General features: G+C 36.1%; 1 protein-coding gene and 1 long non-coding RNA gene across 34 annotated transcripts; one reads left to right on the forward strand and one right to left on the reverse strand.

The window, feature by feature from the left end:
- Window positions 1-920: 920 nt before the first annotated feature.
- On the forward strand, window positions 921-3,653 carry LOC110895494 (E3 ubiquitin-protein ligase WAV3). The gene is made up of 2 exons (XM_022142822.2): window positions 921-1,483; window positions 1,569-3,653. The coding sequence occupies exons 1-2, from the start codon at window positions 1,085-1,087 to the stop codon at window positions 3,288-3,290; spliced, it is 2,121 nt and encodes a 706-aa protein (XP_021998514.1). The 5' UTR covers window positions 921-1,084; the 3' UTR covers window positions 3,291-3,653.
- Window positions 3,654-7,068: 3,415 nt separating this feature from the next.
- LOC110895492 lies at window positions 7,069-15,864 on the reverse strand. 33 transcript variants are annotated; one of them, XR_004875118.1, is made up of 11 exons: window positions 15,456-15,863; window positions 15,281-15,305; window positions 15,057-15,082; window positions 14,787-14,905; window positions 11,478-14,087; window positions 10,554-10,674; window positions 10,264-10,340; window positions 8,866-9,663; window positions 7,565-8,449; window positions 7,421-7,493; window positions 7,069-7,319 (listed from the first exon to the last, which is right to left on the reverse strand). It is a non-coding gene; the product is annotated as an uncharacterized LOC110895492 (long non-coding RNA). The 33 variants fall into 33 exon arrangements; XR_004875113.1 differs by having other exon boundaries at window positions 15,232-15,305; XR_004875116.1 differs by having other exon boundaries at window positions 11,478-12,929; window positions 13,323-13,409; window positions 13,820-14,087; window positions 14,787-15,305.
- Window positions 15,865-18,798: the final 2,934 nt, after the last annotated feature.

An 18,798-nucleotide genomic window follows, 5' to 3' on the forward strand; every position in this document is an offset into this window, starting at 1 on the left:
ATGCGATACGATGCAATACGATATGATACTATAAAATACCATACAACACCCGTATAAGTCTATAGATGTAGTATAGGTCCCTTTTAGGCATATAGGTGTGGTTGAGGTCCCGTATAGGCCTATAGGTGTGGTTGAGGTCCCGTATAGGCCTATAGGCATATACAAGACCTATAGGAAACCTATACAAGACTTATACTACACTATACGATACTATACTATGCGATATAATATAACACCCGTATAGGCCTATAGGTGTAGTATAGGTCTCGTATAGTACTATATGTGTGGTTTACGTCAGGCCTATAGGCATATACAAGACCTATAGGGAACCTATACGAGACTTATACTGTACACTATACGATAAGATACTATAGGATACCATACAACACCTGTATAAGCCTATAGATGTAGTATAGGTCTTTTATAGGCCTATAAGTGCGGTTTAGGTCCCGTATAGGCTTATAAGTGTAACCATATACGCTGCGTATAGCTCTATACGCAGTGTATATAAATTCTAAGTGTGCAGATAGACAGCCTTTGATGTGTGAATAGTTTGTTCCTATGCAAAAGGTTATACGTATAGTGTAATTTCTAACAAACCTTAATGAAATAAATGAGGTATACGAAGCCTAATAAAAAGTATTTATCCGAGCATTGACTTAGGAAGAAGGACCTATCACCTACACACCACCCTGTCATTCATCTTTTCATGAAAATTCAACCTCGAAAACAAAACTACCCTAGCCACTTGTTCAGTCCTACAAATATTCCTATTAAATATTTTCATATTTTTTTATTGTTTAAAAGCCGGTGATAAATATTCCAAGAGAAAAAAAAAAAGAGGGTAAAAATTACTACTTACACAACTAGTCCTACTCTACTGTATAATAAATTAAGACCAGACCTGACCCACCTCAGGAATTCAACAAAAAGTAATTAATCCGTTCATCGTCCCTATATATCAATCCAACTTTCTTCTACTCTTCTTAATTATCATCAATCCAATCCACAGCAACTTCAATTTATACTCACCATCACCACCATTAGAGAACAAAGAATCACTTACTTGCACAAACAAGACAAGATGGTGCTAGGATGGAGAAGAGCTTTTTGTACATCAATCTCTCGAGAAACCACTATGGAAGACCTCGAGTATGATCATCATCATCATAGCATTGACAACACATCCAGTTCATCTACCACTCCAAAACTGAGCACCAGATTTGGGTTTTTTACATCTTCATCGAATCCTTCTACACCTCGACTCCGATCTCACTCTAGTTCTAGCCCTAGCCTCCGGTGCCGGACCAGTCGAACCACAGCCACCGTGCCAGCTCCACCGCGATCAGCGCCTCTCAGTCCAAAACTTCAATGCGAAACTAATTACAACAGTCCACGTGGCTTTCTCCGGTCATCAAATCCGTCGTCGCCGCGTTCTCCGTCGCCGTTTTCGTTTCTCAAATCCGGTTTACGTCTTTGCACGGTAAGATATTAGATATTGTTCGCCGGAATTTGAACATTTTGAAATTAATAATAATAATAATCATCGTTATCAAATCCTTCTGCAGCGTAGGTGTGGATTATGCTTGCAGAGCGTGAAGAAAGGGCAAGGAACGGCGACGTTCACGGCGGAGTGTTCACACACTTTTCATTTTCCGTGCATTTCCGATCACGTGAAGAAGCAAGGGAGCTTAGCATGTCCGTTGTGCAGCTGTTTGTGGAAAGAGATGCCTATGCTAGCTGTAAACGATCAGAATCATCAGAAATACAAGTTCGTTGATGAAGAAATGACGAGAGAAAAGCTGGCAACAAGATTTGTAGATGACGTTATCGGTAGAGACGAATCTCCGAAACGGAATTTGTTACGTTCAGATTTGAAAGTTTATAACGATGATGAACCGTTGGCGTCGTTGACGCCAAAAGCTCGGTTTAATCCGATTCCTGAATCTGATGAAAACTGTGATGAAGATTGTGTTGGAACATTTCAAGGTTCTTGTTTTAATGGCGGTTATTCCAGTCCTGTTAACGATCATGTTAAGGACGTTGAAGTTCGTTTGTTACCGGAGGCAGCGTTGATCGCTGTTACTCGTAGACATGAGACGTACGCGATTGTGTTGAAAGTAAAAGCTCCTGAAGCACCGGACAACATCCGACTAAGAGCTCCGATTGATTTGGTGACAGTAGTAGATGTTAGCGGCAAAATCACAAACGAAAAGCTGCAGATGATTAAAAAAGCAATGAGATCTATCGTGTTATCACTCTCGTCATCAGACAGGTTATCAATCGTCGCATTTTCATCACACTCCAAACGGTTATTACCTTTAAGAAGAATGACAACCAGCGGCCGCCGCTCCGCCCGTCGCATCGTGGAGGCGATGGCGGTTATCGACGGTTGTTCAAACTCAAAAGACGCTGTAAAAAAAGCCGTGAAAGTTCTAGAAGACCGCCGTGAGAAAAATCCTGTCGCCACCGTCCTCCTCCTCTCCGACGTCACAAATCAACCGTCAGATTCATCCGTTTCATCGGTTCGTTATCCGCACTCGCGAATCGACATTCCGATACATTCTGTTAAACTAAACATAACGGAAGACCACGTGTTCGCGAAATTCATCGGAAATTTACTAACCGTGGCGGTTGAGGATCTCCGGCTGCAGTTAGGATTCTTCGCCGGTTCATCACCGGCGGAGATCACGGCGGTTTATTCACGAATACCGCAACCTATCGTTCTCGGATCAAGCACCGTCCGGATCGGCGATTTATCTGCCGACGAAGAGAGAGAAATACTGGTGGAACTGAAACTACCATCGTCTACGTGTAGGTCCCAGAGAGTACTATCCGTGCAATGCTGTTACAACGAATCATCAACTCAACAAATCATCTACGGTAAACAACACGGTTTACTCGTGCCTCGTCTCAACACCGTTAGATCGTCGTCTCCAACGATCCAACGGTTGAGGAACGTTTTCATTTCGACTCGGGCGTTAGCCGAGTCGCGCCGTCTAAGGGCGCGAAATGATTTAAATGGTGCGTATCATATGCTTGTTTCGGCTCGTGCGTTAATGCGACAGTTAAGCTCGGCTTCTGATGATGAGTTTATGCTTGGGTTAGAAGCCGAGCTGAGTGAGGTGCAACGACACCGCAAGGTTGTTCATTATACGGATGAGAAAGGTGAGCCGTTGACGCCGACGTCGGCTTGGAGAGTGGCTGATAAGCTGGCTAAAGTGGCAATGATGAGAAAGTCGGTCAATAGAGTCAGCGACTTGCACGGCTTTGAAGATGCCAGATTCTGATTAAAATTTTAAAAAAATATATATTTACAGTTTGAAATTTACAATTTGCACCCTTGAAGAATTGAAAGGTGTTCAAAAATGGGAAATAATTGTTGTGGGTGGAGTAAGGATAATATGGACAAAGAGTACCCGACGGCAGGAGCCTTTTTATGTTTTCAGTAATCGATTGAAGAATACAAAAGAGATTGATTGTGAAAAGCTTTAGAAAGGTGGGGGGCCTATATGTACTTTTGTCTTTTTTCTAGAGTTCTTTTTTTTTTTAATTCGTATTATTAGTTAGTTGTATATTATATGAGATTAAAATCTAAGACGATTAAATGTCAACCGTATTAAATTAATTAGATTTATAACTATTATTGTTGATATTATTATTGTTTATTTATATTTTGTAACAAGTTGTTTGTTTTGGGGGTGTATGATGATCATGGAGTATGTGTAGATGGATCTAGCAAATGAACACACTACACGTGTCCTTTTTTATATATATGTTTCTTTTTTTCCTTTTCTCTAACGTGGGTTGCCAAAGAAGTCCAAGATAAGGATGATTACAAATCTTATGGAGATATAAGATTTTACTTGCTTTAGCACTAACCTATATTTTATTTTATAACATACAAAATTAGTTGAAGAATTACTATTTTATTTAAACATGGACCAACATGATTTTGATATAGAAACTAGGGGCACCAAATATGTCGAGATTGGTTAAATTGTTTAATATGAGCACGACTCATCTTTACATGTGTTAAAACATTAATCATATTTCGCATACGCTTCAAATTGTGCCACTCGAACATGGACCATTAAGTTCATTTAATCTGAATGTTCAAACGAGTTGGCGGGTAGTATTTAAGTTGTAAATATGTAAATCAGGTAGATGGACAGTAAAAAAAAAGGTTAAATAGGTTAGGAAGCTGATACGTTTAAGTAAATAAGTTAAACATGTAAACTTAAACACGCCACATCACACGACTTGTTCAATTAAACATGTCAATAACAAATTAACGGATTACTAAATGGGTTAGATATGTGAAGGGGTATGGTCCCAAAAAGCCGCGCAAACCTCTTCTGAGGTTGCGCGTGAGACCATACTCCTTATTTTAATAAACTTCCTACCGAGAGCCTCGCGCGACCTACACCACTTCCCGATTTGTATCGCGCAAGGCATAGACCACAAGAAGCTAAGATATCAGCACTTAGCATAAAATAATGGAACACATGGACATGCTACCCCCGCGCGGGCTAGTTAGATGCCCAACAAGAACCACACAGGAGGGGAGCGCAAGTCCACCTCCGGTGGTACACAAGGTACAAGTGGCAGTAAAAGGAGCCAATGAGCGTCCAGCAGGCTCTGGTCAATCATGCGCCACGATCGTCTGGCGAGAAGTACCCAAGGACGCCTACGTGGCACCAATCAGGGGACGGAGACAACTGTCCCACGATCTCCACTTGTCTGCTGATGGCAGAAAGACAGCAGGGCCGACAACAATGACACGTGGCTTCAATCAAGGTGCGCCAGCACCAAAGAACTTCTAGAAGCCACTAAACGGTCGACACCAGCAAGGCAAGGAGCATATCCGCTATGCTGTCCATTTCCGGCCCAAGGCCCATCAGCCCATATCCTCTTACACCTCTCCGGCTATAAATAGAGACCTCATTCCATAGGTTAAATATTCTATTCCCTCTACTCTCACTCTTGGCACTTAATTACTCTCAAAACAGTCGCTTATTCTCACGCCGGAGCCTGGTTAAGAGGGAAACCCCCACATTCCCCTCTTAACGAGTAACGGTGTTCTGTTTTGCAGGATCATACATCAAGTCGGAGCTCAACTCAAAACCCTTTTTTTCTTTCGTATCATGTTTCATGCTAAGTTGCTAACTACAATATTGAAACACTAATAAAAACTCACCCAATTATTGGTTTTAAGTGTTTGATAAACGTGTAATCTAAAATTTCTTAGGTAGGTTGTCATTCAACAAGTTAGGTACGTACCCTCCCACGTATTTGTTATCAAAATAATAATGTTTAAAACTTCCATTATAAAATTATATATTCAATATCTTTTCGTTCCCTAAAAATATAATATGGCAATTGTAAAAATTTGCATTTGTATTAGTTCTTTTACATTTGATATACAAATCCTTCCATTAGTAGTCTATACTCATTCTCAATCTTATTAATTTATAAAATATGAAAAACAATAGCATCTGGGTGTATGTTGAAGGCGTTTGTGAGCTCACATAGAGAAGAGTGAGATATTTAACATCTCATTGCCGCTGATATGCAGGATAGAGAGAGAGAGAGAGAGAGAGCGGGTGGTACCGTCATCTGTGGAGACGAATGCCTCGTAAGTTTAATTGCTCAACAAAAATCTTTCTAATCCTCTAGTTTATAATTTGTTACCCATATAAAAACTTAGAAATAAGATCGAGTCAAGCCGATGCTAAATAGTAGGAAATTGATTTAGTTTTTTTGGGTACATTGGTGACTTGGTGTTATTCTCCAAATATTGTAGATTTGAAAATAAAACTTCACATATGGAGCCGAATCAAGATAATCATAAATAATGGTTTCTGAAAAAAGAAATTGTTTGTAGAAGTCTACTCCCTTTTATTTAATTTGTTGGATATCAAACTTTATGCTCAAATTATTTAATAAAAGATCTGATTGTTAACACATTAGTTGGTATCTCCAATATATCAATAATTACATGTACCTTTGAAAAAATTATCTATTTGCTATATTATAATGAAATAAATATGTAACCAATCAATTAAATGTTATCCTCTAGAACAAAGGAGCTGTAAAGATATAAGTTTCAATCCCAAGCTTTTTATGGTTGTTCATTAGAGGTGGAAACCTTCAAATTTAGAAAGACGTTTGTGATTGTGAATATTATTTATCCATTTATGCAAGGTGTTACTTATGGGTTAGCATAAATCATTATCAGAAAATATTGTTTGATTAGTTCGGGTAATCGTCAGTACTAAACGTAATGTCTATTCATTCGATAAATCTAATCAACTTTGGATCAAGTGAAAAGGTAACAAGTTGGATAATTTATAGCGTGAACGTAATATATTATATATTGCTTTGCTTATAAAAAAGTATATACCTTTTCTTCTATAATATATTATCCGGATTAAACTTGTCTAAGATCCCGCGAGTTTCGCGGGTGGCTTAACACAAACATATAATATCTACTGACATTGAGATGAACTTTGTAATGAAAGAACTTTTCAATATAAACGTATAAAAATAATACTTAAATAAAAAATTATAGATAAATTAGTATATGAAAATCACAAATCACTAAATACTTCTTTATAAACTACATTTGTCGTTTTATTAGTTGGTTTGCCGTCGTTTTATTAGTTGGTTTGCCGTCGTTGTCAAACCGGTTGAATCAAACCTGAACCGCCTTGAATCAAACCGGTGGTCATCTCCAATCACTGTACTTCGCGGGTAGTATACGTCGATGGTTGGTCGCTGACCGCCTCCGGTTCTCTTCCACGGTTAGTTTTGGTGGCCGAGGAACATGAAAAGTCGGGATTGAGAAGTTCGTAGGTTTTTTGTTCATGATTAAAAGGGTAGTTTTGTCATTTGTTGGAGTTGGGGAAATATGTAATTTAAATTTTAGGTTGGGTAAATGTGTAATTAGGTTTTAAATAGAGGAATATATGTAATAATCCCAAATATTTAAACTAAGCAAATCACATTGTTAAAACGTGCCTGAAACAACATGCCCTCTAAGACAACAATATCTGCACCAACAAAAAAAACTAAACATCATTCATTTTTAATCATGCTCAATTGTACAAAGAGTAATAGCGCATCAAACAAAAAAAAAAATTTTTTCAATTTAAATTTCAATAAGTTCTCATGGTTCCATTTAAGTTTGACGGCTCAGAACTGAACCGACTCTAACATAGAACCGAAAACTTTTGCTCGCCATTTTGGAGGGTCGGGTCAAAGGTTCTCACGGGGCGGAACCACGAAAAGCTCACCCTTAGACTCATTCATTCAACCTAAAATCAATATAAGACAAATATGGTAGAGTGTGAGATTGGGTTAAATATAACAATTGATTAAATGGGCTAAATTGAGATGATAAGTACAATTGTCATACCTTCTCCACTTTTTCTTGGTATAGATCTATTCAACAATATGCAGTCGAAAACAACAAATTTGGTTTAAATGAGCTGAAAAAAACAGCAAAACAATAAAAAAGAGAAATGAACTATTCACATACATGCTCTGAGATCATACTTACATCATTATTCAAGTGATGTGAATATGATTTCTCTCCTTTCATGTTATTTCCAATAAGCCAAAACACCAAGTACATGGAGGTAAAAAGAAGAACAATCAGCATTGTTATTAATACTTGGTAAAAATAAGAATCGGGCTTGTCTTAATATAAATGTGACATGTTTCTTTAGTAGCAACATGATTGAAAAACATAAAAAAAAGAAAGAAAAATACAGGGTATAGTTCCTATGAGTTAAGATGTAGGCTATCCCGAAAGTTCAAAAATTTAAATATTTTATCTCAAAAAAATTGTGACTAAAGCAAACAATTTTCCACCTTTCGCTAACTTTAATGTATACCAGAACGCCTTTTGGTTGCTTTGATCGGTTCATATCAGCAAACCCCATCTATTCAGACTTTTTAAAATTCCTCAACTCTTTGCCTATCATAAAGGTTGATATTTTACCCTTTGTGTTTTACAGAAATTAGCAGATCACCTATTAGTAGATCACCTGATCATCTTCCCCAATCACGCATAGTGAACATTAAAAAATTAACTACTCTTTACAACAAATCCTTTACTACATTATTGAAGCTTTCAAGTCAAGACTAATGATGAGTCGGTTGTTATCTTAAATTTCTAAGTCAACCATAGAGCAATATCAAGAAGTAACTTATTTTCTTAAGCATCTTTCTTTTAAAATGCATTCACACTTTAAGAGACATTCCTGGCATGCGCCTTTTGTACAAATTCAAAAAAACCACATTGCCCTTCCAGATAGGATAGAATGGAGAATCTGGAATCAAGAAACAACCTTGAACCCAGATACGATAGAATGGAGAATCTGGAATCAACAAACAACCTTGAACAATTGCACCAGCATTTACGAATAAGTTCCCATTAAAACTGTTAATTGAAAAGATAAAGGTGTGTTAATCTAGTGAGATTGGCGAGGAAACATGTAAGTTAAGTTACAGTACCTGGGTAAATATCATCGCTTACACTACTGACTACCCTTCAACATACCTTTATCTATTTAACAGTACATACTGTTTTTCAAGAATACCTTATAAAATTAGGCTCCTCAAACTGTCAATGTACTTAAAAGACTATGGATTATGCAACATTAACAACCCTTTTCTCCATTTTCATCCCGTTCTAACATGTTAATGTCATCTAACACAGTCGACACACACACATTCATAAGCGTGCACACACTCGACACAACACATAGGCACCTAAACTCACATCGACACACACTCTGTAAATGAAACGCACACATTCATACACACACATCGACATACAACGTAATCAACTATTACCTCATGGTCAGAAGAATGGAGAGGCAACAGTGGCGGTCCGCTACACCGGCGTAGCTTGCCTGCGTGTGATGGTAGTTCTGAATAAACATCGATCCTTGTTACAACCTTAGTGATCCTTGTAACAGAATGTCTGAGTAACCGGAGAAGAAAATGAATACACAAGTACAGAGGTTAAGAATGATTTATTAAGGCAAATTTAACCCATAAATGATGCCCGTTAATGATGACCAACGAAAAATCATGCATTTATGCTAAGATATTTGGATTCCTGTAGCTGGAAGGGCTGCATAATAAAGGGTTAGAACAGTCATACATTCCGGTAGCTCAACACATTCCAGCGTTGTAATTCAGATTCATTCCAAATTAAGGCTTTTAAGCACATGCTAATCTTCAAAGCATCAAAAGCAATTACAATTTACAAAATTTACAATCAGTATTTAACCACATAGCTAACAGGACATGGATAGAAAAGTCATACCTCTTGCCGCCATTGCATCCAAAGTAGGAATTATCCCATTATTAGCTCGCCACACGAATTAGTTGACTTTGGGGGTAGCTATATTATTCCAGCAGAATACCTGGGCCCCACTGATTTATCTCTAGCTCACTGTCTAACTGTTCCTTCACCTGCTTTATAGAGAATATTTAATCTGGTCATCCTTCCACTGCCACACATCTTTGTTATATGTAACTGTTTTGTGCCAATACTGACACAAGTGCCTCAAATTAGGGCGAATTCCCCTTATATACAATTGTTCTTATCCAGCTCCACTCCCATACCTCAAATTCGACCCGAACCTGTTTTGACACATTAGATATTCCTAATTATAAAAAGAAGTTATGTAATTTATTTGACATGGTAATTGTTATTCTTTAAAATTTTTGAAACTAAAAGGTGATTAGGTCATCCTAACCGACTCGAAGCCGTTTTGACCAAATAGATATACCTAAATACAATAAATTCATTTACTTTAATCTACTTGACAGGCTAATTATTGTTAAAACTTATTCTTGTCAAAAGTAGAAGATGTAGCTCAATACTACAGTAAGATCACAAATATTACTTCACGTCATTGATATAAATAATTATGTTATCTTTAGTTTGGTCTGATTTAAGTTAATAGCCACCTAATAGAATGTACAAAACTTGTCATTTAATCCAGCACCTTACTTCCCATTATTCTTGTCAACCACACTCTTATTATTGAACTATTAAAATTAAATTTTAGTAACAATTGGTGATGACAAAAGTTTATGCAAGTTGCGATGTGACACTAAGTTGGCATCTCGAGAACCGTTAATATATCACAACAAAAATGATCAGGTTGGATGTCAGAAGTGTTTTATGAGATAAAGTATTAAGTGTGCTTGTGCCTATAAACTACATTATGCTGGTACCTCAGATAAGTAGCAAAGCAATGTCATTCCCAATATGCCTCACTTGAATACAATCTCAAAACTCGGGTACTCGTCATCTGCAATACAAAGCGATATTCAAAACATTTATGTACTCAACATGTAAACCCTAGGTCTTTAAGTCTATAATACTTTGCATAAAACAGTAGAAGATATAAAAGAAACACTGTTTCGTGGCCGCAAAAGAGATCAAGGTTTTATGGTATAAATTGGGACTGGAGCAAAACTTTTGGTGATGACTTGTTTAAGTAGTTAGCATTTTGTACTCTTACCTTGAAATGCTTTAAAATAGGTTCGTACTCCATACAACACCAGTATAACACCGCCGGCTACAATGGAAAGTATAGATCACCGACGAACCAAAAAATCGTGTCACCCCCATCACCGGCGAACCTATAAAACATGTATTTTAAACATTCGGGTTGCATTAGCTAAAATGTAGTACATTTTAGAGATTAAGAGATTTAATCTTGAGACAATCAAGTGGCTATTAAAGTAATATAAGAATAGGATCTTAGAACACTTCAAGAACTTAAAATTTAGTCTAAAAACTTCGGTCCCTATAATAAAAATAATAATTTGACATGTTGTGTCTTCTGACATATTCATATATCATGTTCCCATTTCTAGATAAAAACCTAATCACAAATGTGTAATTTATTATATAGAAGTGTATTAAAAAAAGTCATAACCAAAGAGCTTATAAAACATTTACAAATAAAACCTTATACACATACTTGTGAGATGATATTTTTCAAAATAGTTAATAGAAAAAAGATATCAGACGGAATTAAAAAACAAAGGGAACCAAACAACTAACAAAGTAAAATCTAAAAGTTTACCAGTTAAAAGAAACCTCATGATAAAACCTAGTTGTGAAAGAAATTGGTGTTCAACGAATGAAATCTGCGTTCTGTAGGGAACTCCCAACTACAGACCTAAAAACCCAATATTGGAATCTAAAATGTAGACGATGGAAGAGATTTAGGGTTGATTGTAACGAATCAACATCCAAACAAATGTATATACCAGCAACAATCCTAACCTAAAAAACAATAACAGATGTATAGATAAAGAATCAATGAATAATAATAATAATAAACAGGTTCAATTCAAACCCCTAAATCGACATGACAAATAAAACAAAACAATACAATCAATAAGTGGAACAATAAGGCTAAATTAAGATCAGATACCTGTAATTTCGTATTCACAGCTCATGGTAACTAAGCCCCGCAAACAACTCATAGTCTTCATTCGTATTCACAATGATGTTCATGTGAAAGCAAAAGTGGAAGCACAAGAACCTTAAAAAGGTATCAACATCCCAAACTTATGTCTAAAATAGTTCCAATGCTCAATTTGTTTTCACTGCTAGTATTTTAAGATTGTACATCAGAGCCTTTAGAAAAGGAAAACCTGCTTAAGACCATCCTTTAGTGAAAACATCAAAAGTTACAAACTATTTTACAACATTACTGATGGGCGTATTTTTTATGTAAAGGAGTACCTCATAAAAACCACTCTTTCCTATCTTGGTGCGTAAGTGTGAGTAGAGTAACTGTGCGTATATAATCAGTACCGTTTTTGCTCTTACTTCATTTTTCGCTTAATAAATCAAGTAGGGATGAGCATTTGATACTTGGTACCGGTACCGAATTTCTCATGCCGATTTTTTCGGTACCCACATTTTGGCATTTTCGGTATCGGTACCGGTATTTTACCAAAATTTACCTTCGAATGTCTCTTTCCACTTGACACTTCAGTAGGATGTGTTCTACAGACTCATCTGTAATGCCACACGACTGACATGTTACCAACTGCATTGGCAACCCCCTTTTCACGAGAGCCATTGCCGACAGTATCTTCTCGTCGATTGTTCTCCAAAGAAACATATTTACCTTTTTTGTGACCAAGTTGTTCCACCAAAAGTCTGACGCCGGGCTGTTTAAATCCAACCGTGCAGCGAGCGTTCCTCTTACACCTTTAGCTGAAAAGATGAGAACTCTGCTGATATGAAACTCTAACAGACTAAATTCATCTTGGCCTTCGCTCCATAAAATTGCATCACATGTAAATTACAATGTCATCTTGGGAAGTTAAATTTTCCCTTTGGCCCATATCATTATTTAAAGGGATAATATACCTCCACCATAAGAATACAAAGTTGTAACTTTGGTGACCATGTCCTTGGAAAGCTCTTTAGATGGTTGGACTAACATAACACCCGAGTTAAGCCTCTCAGAATTCTTTAAGTTGGCGCAAAAGTTTTCCGCATTTGAACAAATCATCGATATTCTTCGCCACAATTGTATCATCATTGAGGCACACCACGACAGTAATAAAGAATATTTCAAAGGCCTTGACAAATTAGGTTGCATCATAAAGCAGACAATCAAGATCATAAACTGACAATTCTACAAAATTGACACTTGTCTAGCACCCTCACACATCTTAGAACCGTTAGGACTTAGAATCTTAACTTTGCTTAAGATAAAATGATTTTAAACAAAGCTTACCTTAAAGAAGGGGGGTAAAACATGAGTTGGTCCTCAATTAGTCAAGTTTAGTAGGTCTAATCAACTTGGCACGACGCGTTCTAGCAGTTTACTATTGGATGTGAACCCTTTTTTGAAATGTTATCCAACCTGTCAAGTAATATGTATAATAATAATAATAATAATAATAATAATAATAATAATACATCAGCAGCTGGATCGAAGAAAAAGAAGCCACAAATAGATGCTTTTGACCATCACCACCACCACCAAAAGTGCATTTCATGCGTGCGCTAGTTGATTCATCTACTTTTAGAGGTTTTAATGCTTCTTTTCTACACTTGTTCATGCTTGAATAAAAAGAAGGTGCTGAAACCTTGTATATTATAGTGGGTCATCCGATTTTTTTACAATTTTAAACAATAATCTGTTATGTTATTGCAGATCATCCGATTTTTTATTATTCTGAAAAATACAATGGTGCCAAGCTTCAAATTCTTATAACATCATAAATAAGTTTTGGAGAAAAAAAATAGAAGTCACCATTTCTTGAACTTCACCCTGTAGCTGCAACATCTTTGTTCGTTTCTCTAGTATCAGGGATACACAAAACATCACCACATTTTCTATCTGAATATATAACAGAAATAGACATGCAGTATACTTTTAGCACGCAAATTAACCTTGGAACTACCAAACTACGTTATAGATTAGAATAGATAATACATAATAAAAACCACAAAAACATATTGACATATTAAGTTGTTCGATGTAAGCAGACTTATAAACTTATTCATTTGATGATGGGTCAGGATCGATAAAAAGGGCCCAAAGGCGTATCACATGAATTCAAATACCCATGTCCCAGATCTTAATTTTTTCAAGAAAACACTGTTATTTTTTTTATTAAATATACTTATAATACAAAAAAGGCGGAAAAGTGTTTAGCTTTACGGGTCAAATTGAATTGCACCCATTTTGAGGCGTTATATAAACTGCATGCTTTGTTTGTGATGCGGAACAATAAAAAATGATCATACCTGTATTACCCAGGATATGGCGCTTGTGAGACTGATAAAGTACTATCAGCCACACTACATTGTAAGTTGATGCTTTATCTTCATAGTTAACAGAATCAATCCACCCACTATGTACTATTAGGTAGTGCCATGTAGATTGTCCCAAATCCTCCTTGTCCAAGCTTAATGGTCTTGTTCCAATATCCTGCAGCTTTTTCAACAGTGGAGTATTTGGATTTCAAGCTGCTGTCATTAAGAATCTTTGCCAATTTCTCAGCATCATAAGAACCTGAGTTTTTTTAGCAGTTATTAGTATCTGTAATGAATGCTACAGATTATGTTTTTTTGTTGTTATTTAAGTTGCTATAAGTTCATTAACATGTTGTGTGTGTGTGTTTAGGATTCCTTAGTAAAACTGCTTCTTTGCTTATGGTTCTTTTTCTTTTTCATAAGCGATTTGAAGTAAGCAACTTGAAAACACTTGTTTGAAACAATTTATTTCACCGACATATAATCGTATAAATAGTTTAAATAAGCAATCTTGAACACTTCCAAAACAACTTATTGTCATAATGAAACAGAATAAGCCAATAATAGTTTTCTTAAGCAATCCCAAACACCCCCTAAATGTACCAGTAATTTTAGGTACTGGTACCCGTTTTCCAAGTTTTCCGGTACCCGTCCGGTACCATGCTCATCCCTGCTTGACACTGCCTCAATTAGTAAAAGTTTAGAAAAAATCACCCCATGTTAGCTTATAATCATATCCATATATAACCTTATTTCACCATTTGAAGCGATGTTTAGGTGGAAAATCATGGTAAAACAAATAGCCTATTATGGACAGACAAAGAAGATGAATAACAACAGAAAGAGTAATAATATTCGACGCTTTCGATATTCTACACTAACAAACTCTTTTATAATTAAAAAACTTAAAACCAATTAAACCAACAAAAAATCATAATAAAGCACGTACTGGACTTACTCCATCTTTAGACCTTTAGCAACCCAGTATCGTGAACTTCCACCTCCATATTCAACTCCAACCAAAACAGTAGTGTATGCATTCAGATAACAAAGATATTTAGATCGCACCAAATGAACCTAAAAGACGTTAAAAACATGATAACTACATATTTACATGTATGCATGTGTATTGTAACTGTTACATACCATCACCACATCAAATAAAAATAAGACAATGTCTTGGACACTGATACAAATTAAGCAAGATGAAGAGAAAAGAAACAGACACCTTTAATTTGAGAATGCATAACACTCCTGCTCAGTGGATAAAATCAGCAGTATATGAAAATATCAGAGATCAAATATCAATTAATTAGCTAATCAGAAACTAAAATATTTGAAGTGACATTGTATCAAAGAATTAATGTAAAAATCAAGATCTAATTCCAAAACAAATTGTGTACATGCATCATCATCAACAAAAGAATTTGAATTGTATCCGTGTTGACTAACCAGATTTGTAAAAACTCCAATATTCCTACAAAACATCACCCGATAATTATAAAACTGCATCAAATGTATATCATCTTCAATCATTAAGAACATCACATAGAGTAAATCCCTATGTGGGTTTTCTATAAGCTATAACGGATTTAGGTTATAAATATAGAGAATTTTGAAATCATACCAGGAACGCACTTGCTCGTCTTCGTCTTCGAAGTGACAGAAACTTTAGAAACAGACTCAAAACAATGAACAATCACCGATTGTAAAAGGCTATTTGAGACGAATCCAAGATCTGAAGAGTTGAGTTGTAGGGTTTACAAATTGACAAATAGTTTGTAGAATTCATAGTGATAAACTTGTTTGAGATCTTGTCTGAGAAAACAAATGGGGCAGAATTGCGATGGAAAATTAGGGTTTCAACTATAATTGCAAATGGGTTATATAGTTCTTCTTCTGGTGCCAGCGATAAAATGGAGAGGAAAAGGGGAAGATGCTCTGTTCAATCGCCGTCAAAGACATCTAGGGTTTCTTGAAGGTAAAAAGGAAACTGATAGAAGGAGACGCGGTGTAAAAGCGAAATGGTTTTAGCGCTCAAATTCATTCGATAAGGATTAATAGAATGCCACGTGGCAAGTAATGGTTTAAGCAAGCCATGTGGCATAAGTTGGTTTTGCTTTATTAGAAGTAGTAGAAGTGTTAATTATCCATATCATACTGTTTATGTTATATACTTTTTTCTTCTATAAGCAATATAGATCAACCTATAAATCTCGGGGCGTCTCTAAGAATTCATGTACCCTATTCGAGCTCGAAAAAATGTGTCATTCCGTAATGTTTTATAATTATTATTATTTAATTTTAAAATCAAATGGGTATTGGACTCACAAAAGCTAATGCCAATAGGCTAACTTCCAAACCCTAAAAATTGTTTTGTAAATGGGTCTCTCTTAGAGTTGGTATAGGTATACTATTTAAAAAAAATTAACACAGATATCGGATTTTTATAAAAAAAACACGTGCCCCTCGAAATCACGGGCCCTGTGCGGTGGTCCTCCCCGCACACCCTCATCACCGCCCATGTATAAATCAAACATCAACCGAGTTGTAAAATGTGATTTGTTTTTGTTTTTTAGAGAGGTTGAACGCCTTAATTTTAGATTTTGAAACCCAAAAACCAACTAGTTTCATCTAGCTTGTTTGATTCAAACGGTTTAACTGAATAAAGATGTCTAGTTTCAACAACTTATATGAGGTGATTCTTATCTACGTACATACAAAATTCTTATATACATTATATTAACATATCTATACATCATTATATAATCTATACATCATTATATACAATAAAATTCTTCTCTTTTGCTTTCTCATTATTAATTTAACTTCTTTTCTTGTACACTTTGTTTGAAAGTAATTAAACTATTAATTTTGTTAATGTACGGAGAAAAAAAGAGTTTAAAAATCACCTTTCATAGTTTCATGCATGTATGTGAGAAGTTGGTGTAAAAAAAAAAACAACTTTCTTTTTTAAACTTTTACATAATATTGGGTTGAATTCCAGAAATTCCGGAAACCTTTTCTTCTTTCATAAAAATGGAGTGGACCTTTTGTTACAACTTTAATCGGACATTCTCAAAACAAACCACTAGAAACAGGCCCATCTTCACTTTTATATTTGTTTATTTTTAAGCTATTCCCCCTCTCTTAAAATATAATTCTAAATAATTATACATCAGATAGAATCAATTTGCATTTTTCTTGAGAGATGCAGATTCAACTCCTACTTGGTGCAGAGTGAGGCACTGGTGGGCAATGATAGGAGACCCAGGGAAACCTGGGTTGGATCCTTGAACCAAACGGGTTTTACCGGTAATTTCACCGTCGTGCCTACGGACGGGTGGGTTACCGGGTTTTCCCCGGAATTGGTGGTGGACTCAGGTTACTCTCGGAGTACTCCGTGTGTCCAGTGAGTGCCCCAAGAATGCTTGGGATTGATTCTGTTGGCCGTTAAAAAAATTGTAATGCAAGATAAATCGTGTGTTTTTCTATTAAAAATCGTACCTATCACTATTTAAAGTTATATTTATTAAAAATCGTACCTATCACTACCATCAATAATACGTTATCCATCCCTAAATTTTATTTTTTATTTTAATTTTTTTAATCTTATATTAACAAAATTTAATATTAAAATTTATCTATAACTAGGTTTATAATCCATGCGTGCGTTGCGGCGCTCTAAACCGAATCATTCTTGGTAGGAAGATTTACGTACCGGTGTCGAAGTTGTTTGGAATGTATTTATTCAATTCTTTACAATACCGCCGTCACGATACCAGTACGATACCGAAAGTTGGTATATAACAACATAAATAGAAAACCAAAAATATAAAATCAGTTAGGTTTTCGTTCGAAAACATGTTACCGATCGGAAATATTAGATCGAATTTAAGAATCTAATGACTTCTTAGGGGTCGTAAACATGCAGAATCAGGTGGCGTTGCCGTGTTCCGCCGTGGCTCCGCTAACGGGGGCGGTGGCCAGCCGCCTCTCCCTTAGGATTTTGTTCTCAGACTCTCCCGTCGTCTACACAACCTCTCTCACTTAAACTCTCAGGCGTTGTTCTTTCGGTTGGGGTTGTTCCTTCGGCTGGGGTCGTAAACATGTAGAATCGGGTAGCGTCGCCGTGTTCCGCCGTGGCTCCGCTACTGGGGGCGGTGGCCAGCCACCACTCCCTCAGGATTCTTTTCCCAGACTCTCTTTGACTCTCTTTTCTATCGGTAGACATCTGCATGTCTCAGTATATAGTATATATGTTACATGCATAACAACATGAGCACACGTGTGAAGTGTGGGTGATGTGTCAAATAACCATCACTAGGGGTGTGCAAAAAACCAAATTAACCGAAACATAACCGAATTAACCAATAAAACCGAACCAAATTAAAAACCAGTGGGTCGGTTAATGGTTTTTTTTTGAAAACCGAATGTAGCGGGTTGATTATGGTTATCAATGTTTTCATATCCACCATAACCGAACCGAACCGACATGTAATAAATCTTTATAGGATTTAGGACTCTTCACCGGTTTTTTTTTTTTAATATTTGATGTTTTTGATTAAAGATATCTAGTATTTACGGGTTATTTTATATTGTTTTGCGGTTTTGGTTGAATGTTTATTTGAATTTATGAAATATATCACATCACTTTATTTGAATATTCAGTGTTAATATTATAGATTATATGTATTTTTAATATTATGTAATATACTAACATATACAAATATGTAATAACAATTTATTCCATGTTAAAAAATTAACATATTTAAGCTAGGCTAAATACACGGTTAACCAACCACAACCGACCTGCTAACCATCAAAACCGATTAACCATAACTGCCATAACCAATCGGTTATGGTTATGGTTATTCATTAACCGACATAGCGGTTACGGTTATGGTTTTAAGACAAAACCGACCCAAACAGACCGATACACACCCCTAACCATCACCAAACAACATAGG

Source organism: Helianthus annuus, chromosome 12 (genome assembly GCF_002127325.2).
Source record: "Helianthus annuus cultivar XRQ/B chromosome 12, HanXRQr2.0-SUNRISE, whole genome shotgun sequence".
Classification (NCBI taxonomy): Eukaryota; Viridiplantae; Streptophyta; class Magnoliopsida; order Asterales; family Asteraceae; genus Helianthus; species Helianthus annuus.

Coding starts and splice junctions, on each gene's coding strand:
- LOC110895494 (XM_022142822.2), top strand. CDS start 1,085: ATGGTGCTAGGATGGAGAAGAGCTTTTTGTACATCAATCTCTCGAGAA. Junction 1,484..1,568: donor CCGGTTTACGTCTTTGCACG/GTAAGATATTAG, acceptor ATCCTTCTGCAG/CGTAGGTGTGGATTATGCTT.